Source organism: Mixophyes fleayi, chromosome 3 (genome assembly GCF_038048845.1).
Source record: "Mixophyes fleayi isolate aMixFle1 chromosome 3, aMixFle1.hap1, whole genome shotgun sequence".
Taxonomy (NCBI): domain Eukaryota; kingdom Metazoa; phylum Chordata; class Amphibia; order Anura; family Limnodynastidae; genus Mixophyes; species Mixophyes fleayi.
This window is the reverse complement of record NC_134404.1, coordinates 73,399,177-73,418,902: the sequence shown is the minus strand read 5'-3', so window position 1 is coordinate 73,418,902 and position 19,726 is coordinate 73,399,177. Positions and strand designations below refer to the sequence as shown.

At 40.1% G+C, this 19,726-nt stretch overlaps 1 protein-coding gene across 1 annotated transcript in view; it reads left to right on the top strand.

Annotated features, from left to right (window-relative positions):
* ANO7 (anoctamin 7) overlaps positions 1-19,726 on the top strand; it is a 105,927-nt gene that overhangs the window by 15,482 nt on the left and 70,719 nt on the right. The window contains exons 4-9 of the mRNA XM_075200858.1: positions 363-470; positions 2,626-2,747; positions 5,061-5,118; positions 11,191-11,301; positions 13,364-13,526; positions 15,636-15,726. Coding sequence (XP_075056959.1) covers positions 363-470; positions 2,626-2,747; positions 5,061-5,118; positions 11,191-11,301; positions 13,364-13,526; positions 15,636-15,726 — 653 coding nt within the window. The remainder of the gene's footprint in view (positions 1-362; positions 471-2,625; positions 2,748-5,060; positions 5,119-11,190; positions 11,302-13,363; positions 13,527-15,635; positions 15,727-19,726) is intronic.

Genomic DNA, 19,726 nt, shown 5'->3' with positions numbered 1-19,726 from the left:
TATATCACTAGTACTTGGCAAATTATTATGCATAAAAAGTATAATACCTGCTCTGTCTTACTTGCAATAAATCGCTGCTATTTCTTCTTCAGGATACAATATGTAGTCCTCTATATTGACATAATTTTCTCAACCTTCCTTAAATGTTGCACAAGCCAGTTGGTTGTAGGGAGGCAATTCCTATGCCCTCCATACTACTGGCCACACTTCCTCCAGTGGCATGTTGTGGCCCTTAATCTGGCCCTGGTGCTTTCCCTGTATTTTATTGAATTAACCCACCTATTGTGTGCACCTTTTCATCAATTGATTTGTAGGTCATCCTTCTGAAACTAACTTTTTCAGCTTCTGTGTCTTTCTCTTAGCACTCACTCCAGATCAAGGATCTGACTGTAAATTTCGTGCTGCTCAGTGCTCCATTTACCACGCTGTGCCATTTTGCTGAGGAAATGTCAATGAGAGCCCCTCTACAGGTACACATCATGAAGTCTGCGTGTGTGTTAGCAATTCTGCCACTGTCTAGTGTTGTAATGTCTACTGTGTTATCGGCAAAGTACTATTAAAGTTGTAAAACAAAATTTTGCTGAACATGGTATTATATTTCTTTAGGTGAAAATGCCAAATATAACAATTTCTAACGCTCCTCTTTATTTAGTATTTTACAATGTTATGCTACGTTTAATCACAAACTAAATGCCATAATGAGATCTAAATTATAACAGGCACTTGATGTGCTGCACAAAACACATATGCAACCGTGCATCTAGATGGTCCACCCTGTGCACATCATTGTGCACCTAGAATCTTAAACGCTCTATGCACAATTATAAATGTTACATGTTCTACCCCTTTACAATCATGATCATGTGATGCTGTTGTGCATTTGAAGTTTTACATTATGCAAAGTGTTCATAATTTGCTTCTCTGCCAAAGGGTAACTGAAAGGCAGAAAATACGTCCATTAAAAATAAAGGATAAGAACCTTAGTTGGGTGTTCCCTAACCCTCCCTTCCAGTCTCTCTATACCGAACACCCCATCCTTATAAAGAAATAAAATGCACAAACAGCACTTTTACTTTGGCTCCCACTCTATTAAGTCGTCCTGAGTATGTGGATCTGAAATGTATTCTAGAAATGCATCGCCTGTTATTACTTTTACAATCTACTATATCAATATGATCAGATTTGATAAGGAACTCAACCCACTTTGTGCTTTGCGCTATCCCCCCTCTCCCATCAGTATTATACTGTTTGACTATGTTTTCCTATTAGCATGTTTTATCTCTGTAACTGCTGCATTTCTAAATGGTTTTAACAAAAAGAAAAGATAGGATAAGACCAAATCTCTGAGCTCAGAGCTGGTAAATGAAACAAAGTATTTTTGCTTAGGGAAAATAGCCATGTGCCCACCCAAGGAGCAAAGAACAACCCAGAAATGTGCCCAACCCTTGTTCTCATTGCAGTAAACTCGCATCTCATTTTTGCACAACTATGCAAAACTTGGTGTCTGATGTACTCCATATTGTGCAAGGAACGCCCTTGTTTATACAAACATAGGTTATTTTCTGCCATCCAAGTCTATGTGTCATTTAGTCTCTCCCACCCAAATCTCCATACCAACAACTAGGTGAAGTACTATGGCATGTCCCAGCAAGTTGCGCTTTGATAATATTGTGTGTCCTAGGGCTTCGTGGCTGTTCTGTTGCTACTAGACATCTCCACTTCATACCAGCACCTAGAGTTGACCGGGCCAGCTCTAGCAGGCCAGAAATCTGACAAACCGTTGTGAAAAGGTGGCATCATATGAAAGTGCCGTGTTGAAAATGAGGTCTTCTAATCTTTATCTATGCAAATTGCACGTCTATATACTTGATTTTATGCACCTGTTAACAATGGGTACAGCTGAAATGACCAAACACATTAAATAAAAGGAGCTATGTACTGTATGTATAACCTTCACCACAACAATGGCGTAAAATACTGTGTCATTTGAGGTGACTTTTTGAATAAAAGCTTAGACTTAGTGGTGGTTTCAGCATTTTGAAAAACTGGTGCTTGGTTTTTCACTTCTGCAGGCATCACCCTTGATTATTAATTATTTGTACAATCTAATTTTACACTGCTGATTTTATGTTAAGGTGAATATAAACTGATTTGGCAGTGGATAACTGTTGAGAACAGCAAATCACAGGTTATTAATTACTGAACAAATGTCATGCACATTGTGAACAGTATTAAATGTAATGTATCATGAACAGGTTATTAATTACTATGAATTTATTTACATAAGGTTCTGATTGTGATCCTTGTAATGTCGTGTGATTTCTGTGAAAAATGATGTAATAGATAATGTTTGCTCTATAATATGATGTTGTGACATCATTATTTATATAACTTATCATATGATATAAACTGTCAAAAGGAAATCCTGTTGTTGGGGCTAGTTGTATAGAACCTTAATATTTAAGTTTCCTGGTTTCTCCTTTTGTACAACATAGTCTTAAAGGTGTTTTGAACAAAGTTTGTTTCCATTGGATTCAAAACTGTTCTTCTAATTAAGTGAATTGCACTATACGATTAGTGTTCAGTTTATAAAAAACAATATTTCATGTGTTTTGTCATTGTTAGGGGATTCAGCAGGCTGAACCTATCTGGCTTTTCCCTGTCTTTAAGCGTGCGTTCACAGACAATGTCCCCAGAGATCCTCCAGATCTGTTGACCTGTCCCTTTAGAACCCGTGCATTTAATAGGTAAGTGCACAGAGAAAATGTGTAGGTGCAAGATCAGCATTAAATACCTGTACAGCAAGCTTGTGAATTAAAATGAGAACCATATAAATTCTGGGGTATTGTAAATGCCAGTATTGTATTATTGTAAGTAAACTACTGCTGGTATTCTATAAGGATCGGCAAGGATACGATAACGTAAGAAAGAAAATAGCAGAAGCACTTCTCTACCTGTATTTAAAAACAGCAAGTTTTTAAGAGTGTATTGTGAACTGTTAAACTGCTTGCTGCTACTCTAGAAGTCAGCCCAGAGATTGATACAAGTGAGTTGTTTCATCTAATGTTTTATACCCACTACCATAGTATATATTGATACACTTTAACTGAATAGTTTTTTGTGTGAATATAGAACATATTGGATTGATTCATTAAGGCACACGAAACGAGCGCTTTGTGCATTTTTCTAAAAACGCATGTAATGCATGCATATGCACGTCTGTATTCAACTACAAGCGGGTCTGAATAAATGTCTCTTGTTAAACACAGGTGTATGTACGCTCTGCCTATACGGCAATGTATTGAGACACATAATACACTGTAGGATACGTAGAAAACACTTGTGGTATATAAAGAGCAGAATTCACAGAAAAAACACAAATCAATTGGCACCTGTTTATAATTTAGTCCTTAATGAAAAATATATAGACAAATATTATTTAGTCATAAAAAAATATATGTATTTAATGATTTTTCTTTAATTATTTCCAACCCCTATAAAATTTATCAGAATGTTTTTAGTGTCTGCAATCTACATAAAATACATTTTTATAATTGAGTAAACACATGTTATAGCATGCATAAGAGTCCGTCATCACTATCAGTTAGCACTTACACCACCCCTATAGCTAGTGCAAGTGATATGACTGAAAAACACGAACCTTAGAGATGGCCACAGCTTGAATTGGACACTGCTGCATATGTTCAACCTTGACATGACCTTACTGTAGATTGACTACGTGCATATACCCCTTCCCCCACATTCCGCTCATTTATAGGCTGTTGGACACGTCCTTTGCGTTCAAAGATGAATTGGATGCTCATGCGTACACTGGTGTATAGTCCGTTTCTGGGCTTATGCAGTGCGATTTAACGAAAAATACGCCACATATCAGCGTTCATGTTCCTTAATGAATCAGACCCACTGAGTGCAATAACACGCTAGTGATTGGAAACTCTAGACGTTTAACTTTATATTTCAACATGCTTGTGAGATTATCTCCATTAAGATTTGCACCTCTTTAATTATACTATGCATTATATATTTAGTCATTGAACAGTTACAAGACTTGCTATTTCTAGAACTATTAAAATATAAGAAAAATGATTCCTATTTTAATTGGAGAAAACTAATTTTGATCTTATTTTGATTGCTAATTATGCTTCTTAGGAACAGATATATAACAAATTAATGAGATCATATGAGAATCTACTAAAAGGAGGCTACTTAGAGTAAAATAATTATTGTTAAGATTTGAGTTGACAGTGACACACCAATTTTTTTTTTTTTTTTTTAAAGCAATATTATTCAGATACCATCCTGTAAAAAAACCATTCATAATAACATTTTCAATTACCAAGTTGCAAAACAATAAAGTTGTATATACAGGTTTATAAATAGATGATTCAGTACTTAAGCATTTTTTTTTTTTTTTTTTTTCATGCTTATGCTTTTTATTTATTGCTTTCCATTGTTGCACAGTTTGAATATATATTTGTATAATACTAGTCTTGTCTTTTCTCTCAATGAATCTCACCCTAGGCCAGAAACCTAAACAGTAACATGTAAAGCATAAGTAAGGTATAATGGTAAAACAAATAAGCCATCATTATTTGCAGTAGTTCTGATTAACACAACAACCATTATTGTTGCAGTAACCTGTGTTGTAGCCTGTTACAGAAAATCTGAACCTGTAATGACTTGGTTTCATTAAAGCCTTTCATATTAGAACACCTCATTAGAAATGTAAAATATTTATACCAATGCAGGACACTTCTGTACCACGCTTTTAGCAGTATATCGCTTGGATACCGTATACAACAGATGTAAAAGTAAATATGCCTTGAACATCGGTCCAAATACTGAATGTACAGACCATAATCCTAGAACCTTTCTATTGTTGTGAGTGTATAATACTTGTACTAATATTTGCAGATTACTAGTGCATTCACTTCTCACAGGTACAGAGGAATGGTCAGTTTTTTTGTAATTCCAAAACACCTTAAATCTTAAAGTAATGGAAGCTGGCATAACTTTTCCCTCATCTGTGGTCTCCCCAGGTACCTGGGAAGTGAGAACAAAGAAACATTTTTCACAAATGGCCAACGTCACCAGATGGTGAGTATTTGTTTGAAATACATTTATCCATGTGCTTTAGATGTCTTATTGTAGAAATATAGACATGTTGTATGGACCGGAGTCAGGGCCGGACTGGGACTAAAAATCAGCCCTGGCATTTAAAGCACACAGGCTCACCTCTATGCCAGATAATATTACAGTGCTTTTTGCAAAGGTCATTGTTATACAGTGTCCCGTGAGATATAAATGTATTACGTGCATCTTGACTCTCTATTTGTAGCATAGGGCTTACCAGTATCGGCAAATGGTATGTACAGGACCAGCAAGAGAAATTTGGGAACTTTTGGGGTCCCCCTCCATAGATGAGTAGCAAACAAACTGTGTGCCAAATGGCGCCAAAATGGGCGTGACCACATTGTGCTGGGGTGTGGTCAACATGGGGCATTGATACATATATTGTAATAAAACATTACATTTATCATGCCCTCCCAGCCACATTGACACCCCCAGCCCACTGTAGCTGTGCTTCTGGTGCTGCTGACATCCATCAGGGTGGGAACTTCCTGTAGAGTGAGCAGGGAAGCTTTGTCTCGCAAGATTACCAAATCTTGTGATACATAGAGCTCTTCAGCTTGCTCTGCAGGCTGTGTCCCTTCCCCTAACCAGAGCTGGATTAAGGCTCGGTGGGCCAAGGGTATTTAAGACAGCAGGGCCCCTATTACGTAACATAGTTATCATTTTAGACAAGTACACAGGCAATACTGTGTGCACTACTGTTAGTTGCACACAGCTCTGCCTGCACAAGCAGTACGTGGTGAAGCGGGACATACCTCCCAACTATCCTTGTAGTCAGACTAAATCCCGACTAAGCGAGACAGCCACCCAAATTCAGGGCTGTCCCATCAGATTCAGGACAGTTGGCAGAGTGTCCTGCTCTCTCCTACCTGTCTTGGTCACTTTCATCACTTGTAGCAGTTGGTTTCTTTAGCGCAGTTCCTTCTTGTCTTGATCCTGTGATGTTGGATGCCCTATTTTGAAAAAAATGGGTACATGAGATTTAGAAAACTCCAACCAGCCCCGGTGTTAAATCAATAGCACTCACGTTTTATAATTAGGCCTTCCTCCATTCCCAACAGTAATATTCACATTTAATAAGTAGATTCCTATTTCCCTCCAACCAGCCCCAACATTAAATTGACAGTATACCCATTTAATCAAAACTTATTTCCCTCCCTCCAAACAGTCCCAACAATAAATAGCATTTACATAATAATAATAATAATAATAACCATTTTCCACAACCATCCCCGGCAATGAATAATTCATATTCACATATAATACATAGCCCTCCTCCCCAAAATCAGCCCCATGTTCAATTAATAGCCCCAAACCACCCCAGCATTAAATTAAAGATTCTGTCACCTCACCTTAAATAATTAGCCCCCATCCACACTCCACCATTAAATAGCCTACTTCCCACACTATATTAAGACCCTCCTTTCCTTCACACGCCTAATTAAAATACTGTGGCCACACACACTATATTAACAAACTTTCACTCCCCCCCCCCCCCCTCCTAGCAGCCATGTTCACTCACTCCCTACCCCCCCACACAGCAGCCATGCTCACCCCCCCCTGCACAGCAGCCATGTTCACTTACAAATGTCTTACTATTGCCTTGATGCAGTAAAATAACTCTGCATCCATTTTATTTGAAATGTAGAGCACAAATTTTTACGATAGCTGATGTTCCACATTAAAATGTTACCTCATTGGCCTGTATATCTTAGCAACATTTACTACATATCTTGTTTGATATTTCTGTCTTCTCTTGTGTGTTTTCAGTTATTTATTTTTTTGCCATACAATACAAAGTTGATCTCTGGATAGGTTTGTGCCCATCAGGGCCGGATTAACCATAGGGCTAACTGGGCTACAGCCCAGGGGCCTATGGCATCCAGGGGGCCCTTGAAAGTGCTCAGCAGCAGTATTGATCGATCGGGGGTGGGAGCACCCCCGGCGCGGTCAGTGCTGCTGAGCACTTTCACTGCGGTCCTTCTCCGGCGCGCTGTAGTCTCCTTACTGAGGAGATCTCGTGAGTCTCACTCTCACGAGATCTCTTCAGTTAAGAGCGTACAGCGCGCCGGAGAAGGAGGTAAGTGCCGGGGGGCGGGCAGCTCGGATCACACTGGCGGCGCGGGCAGCTCGGATCACGGGGAATGGAGGCATCCTTAGCCCAGGGGCCTTCATTCCCTTAATCCGGCCCTGGTGCCCATAGCCCAGCAGAGCTGTCTCCTGTCCCAGGGCTACAAAAACAGACTGAGTATAAGTTGCAGGAATACAAATTAAAGGATGTGACAATAAGGGGAGTAAGGGATAGGATCTTGAAGTAAGTTTGTAGAGCGGTTGGAGATAACTAAAAGAAGCTACACCCCCCCCCCACCCCCTTCCTGTACACATGTTCACTTATTCCTCCTCCTCCCCTCCAGTACCTGTCCCTATCCCCCGAACGGAATAAAGATACTAAAAATAAAGACCATGCAAAACACTCGCCTCATGAGCCTGCTGGCATTCACTCTGCGCCGCACTCAACACATTGCGAGAGATCCTACGCGGCCGCGCATAACGTCATGCCGCGTGAAACTTAAAGCGCCGGGACTCGAGAGTGCTAGGAGCCGGACCGGCCCACAGACCCATCGGCCCTTCTGGCAAATGCCAGAAGTGCCAGATGGCCAGTCCGGCCCTGACCTGAGTCAAGCTGCAGAAGAACAAACTATAATGCAGGCAAAGGTACATTCCAGTACCAGGAAATCTATTATCATGTCTGTTTCACGTGTTTGGAGTTGTGTGGAAACATCCTCCATGCACAGGCATGCATAAAATTGCACACAAATTTTGGGCAGAAAACTATTATCTGGGCACTTGTGCTGTTATATGTAATGGGTGTCAGCGGCGTTGATGGTAGATGTTAAACCACAACAAGATTTTAGACTTAACAAATTTGTTGGTTTTGTTTCAGAACTTGTTGTAACAGATGAGTATGTATATGTGTATACAGGTGTGTATGTATGCTGTTCTCTAACATTGTTCACAATAGCAGTTTACCAACTGCATATATGAATGTACTATAACAGTTTTAAGTACATTAACTGTCCAAGTTTGTTATCCTGTCTGCTACAATAGTCAGTATCAACTGTGAATACATATACAATACTGTGTGAAAGTTTGAGGCAAGTGTAGAAGAAATTATTATTATTATTATTATTATTATTATTATTATTATTATTATTATTATTATTATTATTATTATCTTTGACTTATAAGGCGCCACAAAGGGTCCGCAGCGCCGTACATTACATATACAGAAAACAGAACCAAGACACAACATGATACACAAATATATACAAACACAGGTGACAGGGTAAAGCAAATCAAATTATATCTGACAGATAGTGAAAGGGATAGTAGAAATCAGCAAGAAGAAGGCCGAAGATGAATAAAATAGGGAAAACAGAGCTAGCGAAGCAGGGCAAGAGGTACAGAGGGTGAAGGAACAGTAGAAGAAGCACACAAGGAAAGAGGGCCCTGCTCATGAGAGCTAACAACCTAAAGGGAAGGGGGAGACACATAAAGGGTGGTACTAACTAGGGGAGAGAGCCAGGACAAGAAAGTTAGGATGACTGATAGACTTGAATAAAGAAATGAGTCTTAAGGGCACGCTTGAAGCCTTTGAGAGTAGATGCTAACCTGATGGAACGTGGAAGATCGTTCCACAGCAGGGGAGCAGCCTGGGCAAAGTCCTGAAGACGAGAGTGAGAGGAGGTGATCAGTGAAGTAGTGAGGCGGCAGTCAGAGGCAGAGTGGAGGGGGCGGGTAGGAGTGTAGGTAGAGATGAGATTGGAGATGTAAGGAGGGGAAGATTGACGAAGAGCTTTAAAGGTGAGGGTGAGGAGTTTAAATTTAATTCTGTAGGGTATGGGGAGCTAATGTACAGGGTGATTCAAAAGTTGCAGTACACCCTTTTATTTAAAAAACTCTACAGGAAATTGGGAAACCTGAATACTCCAGTAAGGTATGGGTGACGTGGTCTGTCTTTTACGGTATGTACCAAACATGGGCGCCATCTTGAAATCGGCCAATCGGCCCAATTCCTGTAGAGTTTTTGAAATAAAAGGGTGTACTGCGACTTTTGAATCACCCTGTAGTGACTGTTGGAGGGAGACCGCAGAGATAGAGCGGCGGGAGAGAAAAATGAGGCGGGCAGCAGCATTGAGGATAGACTTAAGAGGGTCAAGGCGAGAATCGGGTAGGCCAGAGAGAAGAAGGTTACAGTAGTCAAGGCGAGAGATAATAAGCGAGTGAACAAGGGTTTTCGTGGCTTCCGTGGTGAGAAAGGGACGTATCTTAGATATATTCCGAAGGTGGAAGTAACAGGATTTTGAGAGGGACAGAATGTGAGGCTTAAATGAAAGGGAGGAATCAAGGATGACCCCAAGGCATCGGACTTGGGGGACAGAAATGAGGGTAGTGTTAACAGAAATAGAGAGGGGGGGGAGGTGGGAGAGTCCTGGCAGGGGGGAAGACTATAAGCTCGGTCTTTAAAATATTGAGTTTAAGGAAACGTTGGGACATCCAAGATGAGATGGCCGAGAGACAGGAGGAGACGCGAGACAGAAGGGAAGGGGAGAGGTCAGGGGATGAAAGATAGATTTGGGTATCATCAGCATAGAGGTGGTACTGGAAGCCAAAGGAGTGGATGAGGACAACAAGGGAGGAGGTGTAGAGGGAGAAAAGCAGGGGGCCAAGAATGGAGCCTTGAGGAACGCCAACAGGTACGGGAGGAGGGGGTGATGTAGAGACAAAGAAGGAGCGGTTGGTGAGGTAAGAGGAAAACCAGGAGAGGACAGTGTTACATAGGCCTAAAGATTTGAGAGTTTGCAAAAGGAAGAAGAAATGCTGTAAAGTAAGAATGCTTTCAAAAATAGAAGTGTTAAGTCACTTTGCATTTTGCTAATTGATTAAAGTAAACTTAAGTCTAAATGAAAACAATATTTGGTGTGACAACCATTTGCCATCAAAATACACACACGTATGTGTGTGTGGGCGTGTTTGGAGGCACAAATATATAGTAAGTTTACACAATAAGGATGCAGCTTCAGTTGACCTCTTTTCAGTTAAACTGTCACTGGAAGAACCTGCTGAGAGCTTAACTTCCTGTCTGTGCGTGCTCAGTAGAGCAATGTGGACGGCTGGAGGCTGCATCAATTCCTGTCTTCACTAGATAATAGGGGACACCACTACTAAGATGAGACGGAGCGCAGCACTCCGTATTAACATCGAAAACGTTGCTACACTTGCGGAATAGCAACCACGTAATTTTTAAAAACTGTCGCAATCCAAATATGCGGCCTAAATGTGCATTAACATATGATTTGTGTAAGCATTGTGTCCTTACCGGCTGTTGCATTGAAGACACCAACCAGGGGCTGGATATAACGACTCATGATATACACAAAACTAATCTAGCTAGTTAATTACCCTAAGGATTATAGTCTGGATGTTGATGATGTAAGGCTAAACTGGGCAAATGACAAAATGCTGAAGTTAAATGAAAACCCAAAACTCGCCAAGAAGGTAAAAAAAATAAACAACCCAGAACAAAGCTATGATCCCAAGAGCACTTTTTTTGCCTCATAATTTACCTCCACCGTCTCTGACAGAGCAGAAACATTACTCGTTGGATGTAAATCTGACTGATGCTCATTAGACGTAATCCATGTGATTTAAACAATTTCCTTCCCACCTCTAGATTCCCAAAGTACTTCATTAATGATTTACATGTATTATATAGTAGAAAGATATACATAAGGAAAAGTTTTTTGAAAGGGTTTTCATTCCTCAGACTGCACTTTTTTTTACGCTTATTCACCCTTACACTCACCTTAATTATATCAATAGCGTAGATTGTAAGCTTTCAAGCAGGTATAGACCTTTGTCTGTTTGGTACTGCAGAGTATGCTGGCCGTATATAAAGTGATGATGCTAGTAGTAGTAAAATGGATACAAAATTTAACTGTACAAAATGTTTAATAAGACTTGTGTTTTCTCCAGCTCTACGAGATTCTGGCTTGCACTCCATATGGTAACTCCTCTAAGGGTGAGATTGGCGTGGAGAGATTACTGCGTGAAGATGTATTCAGTGATGCATACCCTCTGCATGATGTAAGACCCTGTGCAGTTCACTAGTTGCCATTCAGGTTTCAAGGATGAACTATATTAGTGCTGTTCAATTTTTTTCACCATGAAACCTGCACTTGTATTTTAGTTTAATAGCAGACTAGATGTCACTAAAGGATCATAACAGAAAATTACGTTTGAGTGTTTGCCACAAAAAGTACTTGTCCTAAGGGAATATAGTCTCAATGAGTGTCTGGTTATGTATTTGGACACCCCTGCAAACAGTCTAATGATTTTTATATATAAGATTCAGAGCTCTTCTAAAAATATCTTCCAGATTGTTCATATTAATACTTTGTCAATATATCATATCATAAATACAGGCATGTACAGGAATGAAGGAAAAACAAGCATCTATCGATGGGTATAATTTTATTTTGTACTCCTTGTAGGTGAGGAGTTTATTTTAGAACTATTTTTAGCTGTTAGGAGGGTAAAGAATGTTTAGAAACTGCAATCCAGCCATAAGCGCAATAACATCCCAATTTTTTTAAAGACCTAGTACACAAGAGATGTACACACTAATTACAGACAGATATTTTAAGAACTGTGGGGGTCATTCCATAAAAAATTATAGGGCAGAAGTTGTCAAAAAAAAAATAAATCCAAAGTGCTTTTAATTTTCACTGGTCACAATGACCCCAAATCAAAACAATGGTTCTAACTAGAGTACAAATAGAGAGGAAAGAGAGACTAAGAAAAACAGTGAGAAGGATAAAAACATTGACAGAAGAGACATTTTCATTAATTATAAACTAGTCCGAAACGGCATCGTGTGAATAGCGACAATAAGATGCTTTGCTACATAAATAGGCTTCATAGAGAGAGAAAACAGAAAGAGGGAGATTGATGGTTAGAGATAAAGGAGCCTTTTTTATGAAGAGTCATAAATCCCCCCAATATTGCAGTTTTCGGGGTTATTACCAAATTTATAGCCTCATTGATCGCAAATCCAGTTTCCATAGGTGTCTTATGCCCTATTTATCAACCTCTGAAATTGGTAGCTTGACCCCCGACAGCCAACGCCATGTTGGGTTCTATCCTATGGGGAGAGCATCGCAGGAGAGGCAGCTTTGGATCCCTTCACCTACAGGCTTCGTGCTACTCTCCATTGCAAATTGTGCAGAGCCATTAGAACTTGTACCTGTCATAAATAGACCTAAAAAAAGAGCTAAACAAAATAAAACAGAAGAGAGCAACCGTTACACAGAAATAAAGACAGAATAACCTTACCACCTCCAATGTGCCATCTGCTTCCTTTTGCTGCCATTTTTGCAACTGCATCTCTAGTCTGCTGACCGCACTGACCTGCAGAGAGGTCTTCTCCTGCTACCCTGACCTATTCATTTATGTGCTGACAGAGTATAACTTGTCTATAGGAGGAGAAAATGCTCCGCTAATCCGAGCTGTCAACGGATTGTGGGAGTGGATATTGAGGCACTAGGTAATTCATCCAAATATATAGTTGAGACAGCTATACCTATAGCGGATGAAGGGTATACGAGGAACTGAGGGTGGATTTAGACCATTAAGGAGCTATAGTCCCACTGACTGCTAAGGATTATTCCCTGCCATAGGAAGATGCCTTCACTCATGGGGGATTTATTCTAATAAAACCAACCTTTTGATACAACTGCACTTCTAACAGAAGCACTCGAGCATGTGACAAGAAGTGAGCTCTAGATGGGCAACAAGTTCATTGCTCATTTCTCACAGTCAAGATCTAAAGATTCATAATGTTATATTAGTTATAACTTAAACTAATAAATTAGATTTATTATAGATGTACTTCTATTGGAGTCATGGCACAATTTAATTGTAGATGGAGTACCTTTAGTTTACATAAAAGCCACAATCAAGAAATGAAGTGCCCTGGTGCTGTTCAGCATTTGGAGCAGTTAGGCTTGAGTTGTGCGGTCAACACACCGTGTGGCAGGAGGTCTATCTCAACATTTGTATAAAATATTTACTTTAGCTGTGTGAACATTTTCTACTAGTCCAGTTGCTCCACAATGACTTTGCATGATCTGCCTTTTACTTCCCTCAGGGTGAATACACCCACATACCTGGGACGGACCCAGAAAACATGACACACAGGCAGATACTGTTTGAGTACTGGGCTTCTTGGAGGAAGTGGTACAAGTACCAGCCACTGGACCATATCAGGAAGTACTATGGAGAAAAGATAGCATTGTATTTTGCATGGCTGGGTAAGTTAATGGTATAAAAAGCTGAGAAGAGTATTGTTAATGGACATGAACAATAGTGAGCAGATCGGTTGTGTGTCCAAGTATTCTCCCTTACGCGATGAGCAATGATTGATAATCTTACTAATGTAGGGGTCTTAATGCATAGACCACTAAATATCTCCATCAGTCTTTCACCCCTTTGCAGCAGATTGCCATGTCAGAAAGGGGTGGCTTCTCTAAACAAGTATAGAGTTATTAACAGCTTGGCAGATGTGCACTGTGTGTATTGCTGGATTTGTGATGTGCAGCCCTAAATCAGATCCTATTACGTCAGTGTCCTAAAATAGTTTGAGGAGATTCAAGAATGTCAGTTTAAAAATGAAAAATGTGGAGTTTAGGGGTCCTTTTATAATTTAGAAAAAAAAAATAGAAGGTGGAAAAAGGCTTCTCATTGAACATATATTAGCCCTAGGAAGTGTAAAATTCAAGTTCTTTGTGAGAAGCTGCAGAGCCTCTTTCTTCTGTCAAAGTAGGAAACACGAACAAATGCTTTCTTGTCACCACTTGAATTTAATTTAAATATTTCTTCCTGCAAAGCTAAACCTTGCTTTTGCAGATGGGTCAATATGAAGCACCGTTCAGCAGAGCACACAAGTCCTCCTGGCACCACCCACCAAAAGATGTAACGCCACAATCCCAGCCACCCTGGGCAGATAATCGGTCTGCCTCCCGCTGTAAATATGCGCACAAATACGCATAATGTTTTAAATGACACTTGCGCTGCAGGCCTGCATTCATTTTTGTTTTGGTAATGACTCATGTGCAAGCTAATTTCTAGGCATAAAACTGAAGATGTGTTTGTGAATTAATTCCTAGTAATAGCGCGACATGGCTCAGAGGAGCTGTTAAATCAATGTGTTTTCCTCAGATGGTGCTTGTAGATAAGGGAGCCCCAGATCCATGGATATGGACTAGCACTTTGTATCCATTTATGTCTGGTCACAAAAAGGGAAGCCTTTGAAATGTCTCTTAGGACAGTGATATGCTTCAAACTCAGACATGCCGGCTGCGGAGACAGGGTTATATGTTGATGACACATTCAAGCTGAATAGGGTTACAGGAAAATATAATATCATATTTTCTCCAATATCATACTCACCGGAGGCATCTGTGTTATGCAGATGGAGGGGAACTTATCACCTGTTGTATGGAGGTAAAATCATGTCTATAAGCCATGCTGGAAAGAAGTTTGGAAAGGGTACTTAAAACCTGATTTAGAAGCTGTTGTCTACAGGGGTCATAAAACCCTAATTTGCATTTACACAGACCTTTCAGTTCTGACATCACAAGAAGGGTGGGCTGTGGGCCCTGCATGCTTTGTTTTAAAACTAGTGTAACTGTAAGGTGGTGGTCACTTTTGTGAGTCAATATTATATTGAAGAGTGGCCCATTTTTCTGTTTCTTCCAGCACTGGAAACTTGATTATACGCAAGTTATCTATTCTGTGTTTTTATCCTTTTTTTTTATTTTATGCGAAACCATTCCATTATATTTGTATGTCATTTTGTTAATTTTATATTAAGCATAGTGGATGTATATTCAATATTAAACTACACTTAATAAGTTCCGCTCTCTGTGTCCTTACAAATTTACGTGACAGTTTGGTCAAAATGCTACAAAGTGGAAAGAGGGGGAAAAACATTGTGGTTTTTGTTAACTCTGATTTAAAGTAAATAGTGATATTAGTTTTAAGGGAGAATCTAAGGCTTCCTAAATAAGAGTGTCAGCTCTTCACAAAAAACCTTGGGGGTGGCATAATTGGTAAGACAAAGCTTGTGTGGGGCATAGATAGGGAAGGATTTAATCATTTTGGACAGACCAGGTGGTGGTTTTTGATTAACCCTTTGTCACACACGTCACTCAGGCTCATGTAAGCCCTGTGCGTGGCAATGACCTTTATTGAATATATGTGAAAAGTATCCAGGAGACACTTTTACAGATCAGCCTGATAGTGGAGTATAGAAGGAGTAGTTACAGTATTACAAGATGTACAGGCTGTATTGTGTGATAGGCTAATAGTTATAGTCACTGGAAGTCTTTGTTGTAATACATGATTATCCCTCATTGCAGGCCTGTACACTAACTGGCTCCTTCCTGCTGCAGTTGTTGGAACCTTTGTTTTCATAGTGGGTTTCTTCCTTATGGCCACTGACATCCCTGCGTAAGTACAGCATGTGTTTAATACAACCCATTCACATTCACAATAAAGAGACAACGCATGACAGTGGAATGTGGTTGTGGACACAGCAATTTTATTGAAAGTAATACAAATTTCAACCATTGAAATAAATAGCAAATACATAAGTTGGCACACTAACAACCATTCCCTCAATTTTTTTTTATCAACTACAGAAGTATAGCAAGGACCTGTAGGGGTGCTAAGGAGGGGAAGCAAGTATTGAGGCTCAGGCCTGGCTGGGGCCCCTGGCCTGTCTGTTTAGTGGGAGGAGCCACATCCCATTTGATGGCTATGAAAGGTGCCCCAAGAAGTTGTTGTACCGGGGCCCCAAAAAACCTCTTAGCGGCCGTGAGGACCTCGTAGCAGTGACAGAACTTTCCACAGTGCTGCCTTAGCACTTCACAAGAGGCTGGAGGCAGATGAGGGTTTTTGTGTGGGTTTTTTTTGTGTGTATGTGTGTGGGTTTTTTTTTTTTTTTAGTTTTTTTTTTTTACTATTTGTCACTTTTCTCTTCTGCTCACCCCACCTTTTTCATCAGGATGATTTCTGGCATTGAAGGAAGATGATTGCAGCCAAGCTAGCCCTGCTACTGTGTAAACTGATGCAACATGTGTGTTCTAATGTGACCAATTAGGAGTTGTCAGTACACAATTGGGTCTATTTAAGACCCTTTGCAAATTTAGTGAACATAGTGATATATCTGTTATACTGTTCTTAAATAGCCCCTAAACTAAAATTTGCCTTAATCCTGTGGATACAGCAGTTTCTGCAAGATTTAAAGTAAAATAATATTTCATAAATAGGCCCCAAGGTCACCTCATACTGTGGGGTAGTGGACACGGGTACTTAAGGATCTGTATCACTGCTTATCGCAGAAATGTGTACCACTGCTATTCTAGAACACTTGCCTGCTGTGAGATCCTGGGTAAAAAAAACCTTGTCTGCAACAAAAATCTTGTTTTGTTGTGAAGGGGACTAGCTTCATTACAGTGACCGTTGATTTAATGCGCATGTGCCAGTGTTTAGTTGTGCATGAGCAATAAAGTCAACTCTGGCCTAATGAGGCGAGGAGCATGCAGCCTGCAACGAGGATTGCACGCCATTGGAAAATGTAAGTAACCATCCTGAGATGGCGTTAAGATTTTGGTGCTAGCGGCAGTGTTGGACTGGGGCATGAAAGGCCCACAGGGGGAATACAGTCGTAGGGGCCCACCAGAGGGGGTGTGGCCAGCCATTAGAGGAGTAACCAAACTACTAGGGGGGTGTGGTAAGCCCACGAAGAACAGCTAGAACCATAGTGTAGTATATAAAGAATGCATTGTGTATATAAAAAGTAGTCTTGGCCTCCTTAGATTGGGCAGAACAGTCACCAAAAATCAGGATTGTCCCACTAGAATCGGAACATTTGATAGACTGTCCTGCTCTCTCCTATTTGTTCTTGTCACTTTCACCATCTGTGGCTGCTGGTTTCTTTAGTTGCAGCTTGTCTGGATCCTGGAATGTTGGGGACCCTATTTGGGGGAAAAAATAGGCACATTTAGAAAATTACAACCAGCCCCGGCGTTAAATCAATAGCATCCACAATTAATACATAGACCTTCCTCCAGCCCCAACATTAAAGTTATAGTATTCCCATTTAATAAATCTATATACCTCCAACTAACCCCAACATTAAAGTAATAGGTTTATTTATTAAATGGGAATACAATTTACCTCCCTCCAAACAGCCCCAGCAATAAAATTTATGTGTAATAAATATACCTATTTCCCGCAAACCGTCGCTGCCATTAAATTCATATTCACATTTAATAAATAGACCTCATGCTCCCCAAACTCAGCCCCACATTCAATTAATAGACCCAAACCACCCCATCTTAAATTATAGTCCCCACTATAAAAATTGCCCCACAATCGCCTCACAAACAAAATAGCACCCACTAATTAGCCACCACCTACCTCACACACATTAGATTTCCACAAGCCCCTTGTGCCATTACACACACACATTACTGAGCCCCCTTATCACACTGTGCCCTCCTTGTTGCCCCACTTCACATCCCCTCCCCCCCCCTCGCATCACTCTGTGCCATGCTGCTTCCTCCCCTCCCTTCCTTCATCACTCTGATGAAGGGATGGGTGGAAGCAGCATGGCACACTCTGTGCCATGCTACTCCCCATCCCCCTACATCAATCTGCTTTCCTTCCCATGCCTCCATTCCTTTACTTACTGTTAAAGGACCCGTATTTACACCATAATTGCGCACGCTATCTTTTATTTCTGAATACGCTCGTTATCTTACCATATGCATTTACGCTTTACCACGTATGACACGCCTACTTCAGACCTTTAAACCTGATTTACTGCATCACACACATTTATATATATAATATCTCCTATATCAAGACACTATAAATTCATAACCACAACAGATATATATGTATGAAATAGAATCTTGTACAATAATGTAATAAAATAATTTCGATAACATAATCTTACACACAGTACATATAATAGATGGCATTCTGTGTGTAGGTACAATAACTTATTAATTTCTTGTTAATTCTGCATGTGCATGTGACTGCGTGTAAGTATCTCAGATCATCTTACAATGTAGTCACCATCCAAAATGGCTGACTTGCAATGCTTTGTTACAAACTCATGTTGTCTCACAAGGCCTCAACGGCAGGACAGACCCATAACTCATTGCAAGCAGTATTCGCTAGTCCACCACAAATGGCTCTCTATTCAGCAGTTATCACAATATGTCCACTAACATTTCTTGTCTAACAGGGGAAGGAGGAGATCTCTACAAAACTTCCCAGCAAAAGTCTTTTCATCTTATCACACATCTGTTTAACTAGTCACATAGGGGGGAGGGGATGAGAGCACAGACCAGCCAGACAATTTACCAAATACAGTCAGTATTAAACTCAACAATCAGAACTTCAAAGTGTTATACAATACAGTATGAATATCTAGCAGATATTAACAGAGAAGCCACATTATTGCTACATCAAATACAATACTATTCAAGTATGAAGTCTATTGTATTGTTACAATCAAACTCCTAAGATATTACTAATTTCAAACCCTTATACGGCATCACTTCTTAAGCAAACTAACATTTACTACAATGACATCTAATTCTATGACTATCCCATGCAACTTCACTTTCTATGCTTACAGTGTTAGCCTAAACAAAACCCTTCTTAACAGCTAAACCACATGGTCTGTGATTCTATAACAAAGCTTACAACACAGTCTATTGTAGCTCCTATAGTCTATAGATCACTAACAATACAGAGTACATTTTACTCATATTTACAATGTCAGCAGAGCCCTATTAGAGGGCTCATATATATACTTTACTATTTTTCAGTCCAAACAGGGATAGAATCCTTGGTGTGTGTCTGCGTAATCAGTCTGATCCCAAAAGACTGTTTTGTCTTCAGAAGGTAATTACAAAACTTCTGTGGGATGGGCTGATGTATCTGATTGGAAGCCAATTCTTTTCATATGTAAATGTACTGAGCCTCACAGTTCACTTCTGACAAAAGCTTATGTACTTTGATATAGAGACAATAGTTATTTAAGGAAGGAAAATTATATAATATATATATATATATATCTTCACTTGCCTTCCTATTGGCTTCTCTCTTTTCTTCTCTTCACCGCTCCTCACTGAATATCGGGCGTGACATGGTGTTCAATATGAACGGAGCAGAGAGGAGAAAGCAGGGGTGCCGGCACCGCAATCAGGTAAGTATTTATTTTGATATTTTTTTTGAAAAGTACCTGCTCCTCCCACCAACAGAAGAGGGCGGAGCTGTCAGACGTCGGGGCTCACCAGGGAATTCCCCGGCGGGCCAGTCCGACCCTGGCTAACGGTGAAAAGCTGAAAGAACTGAAGGTTGCTTAAAGCCCGGATATATTTCTGATTTCTCTGGTGTTAAGCCTTTTTTAAACGAGATGAAGCGGTGA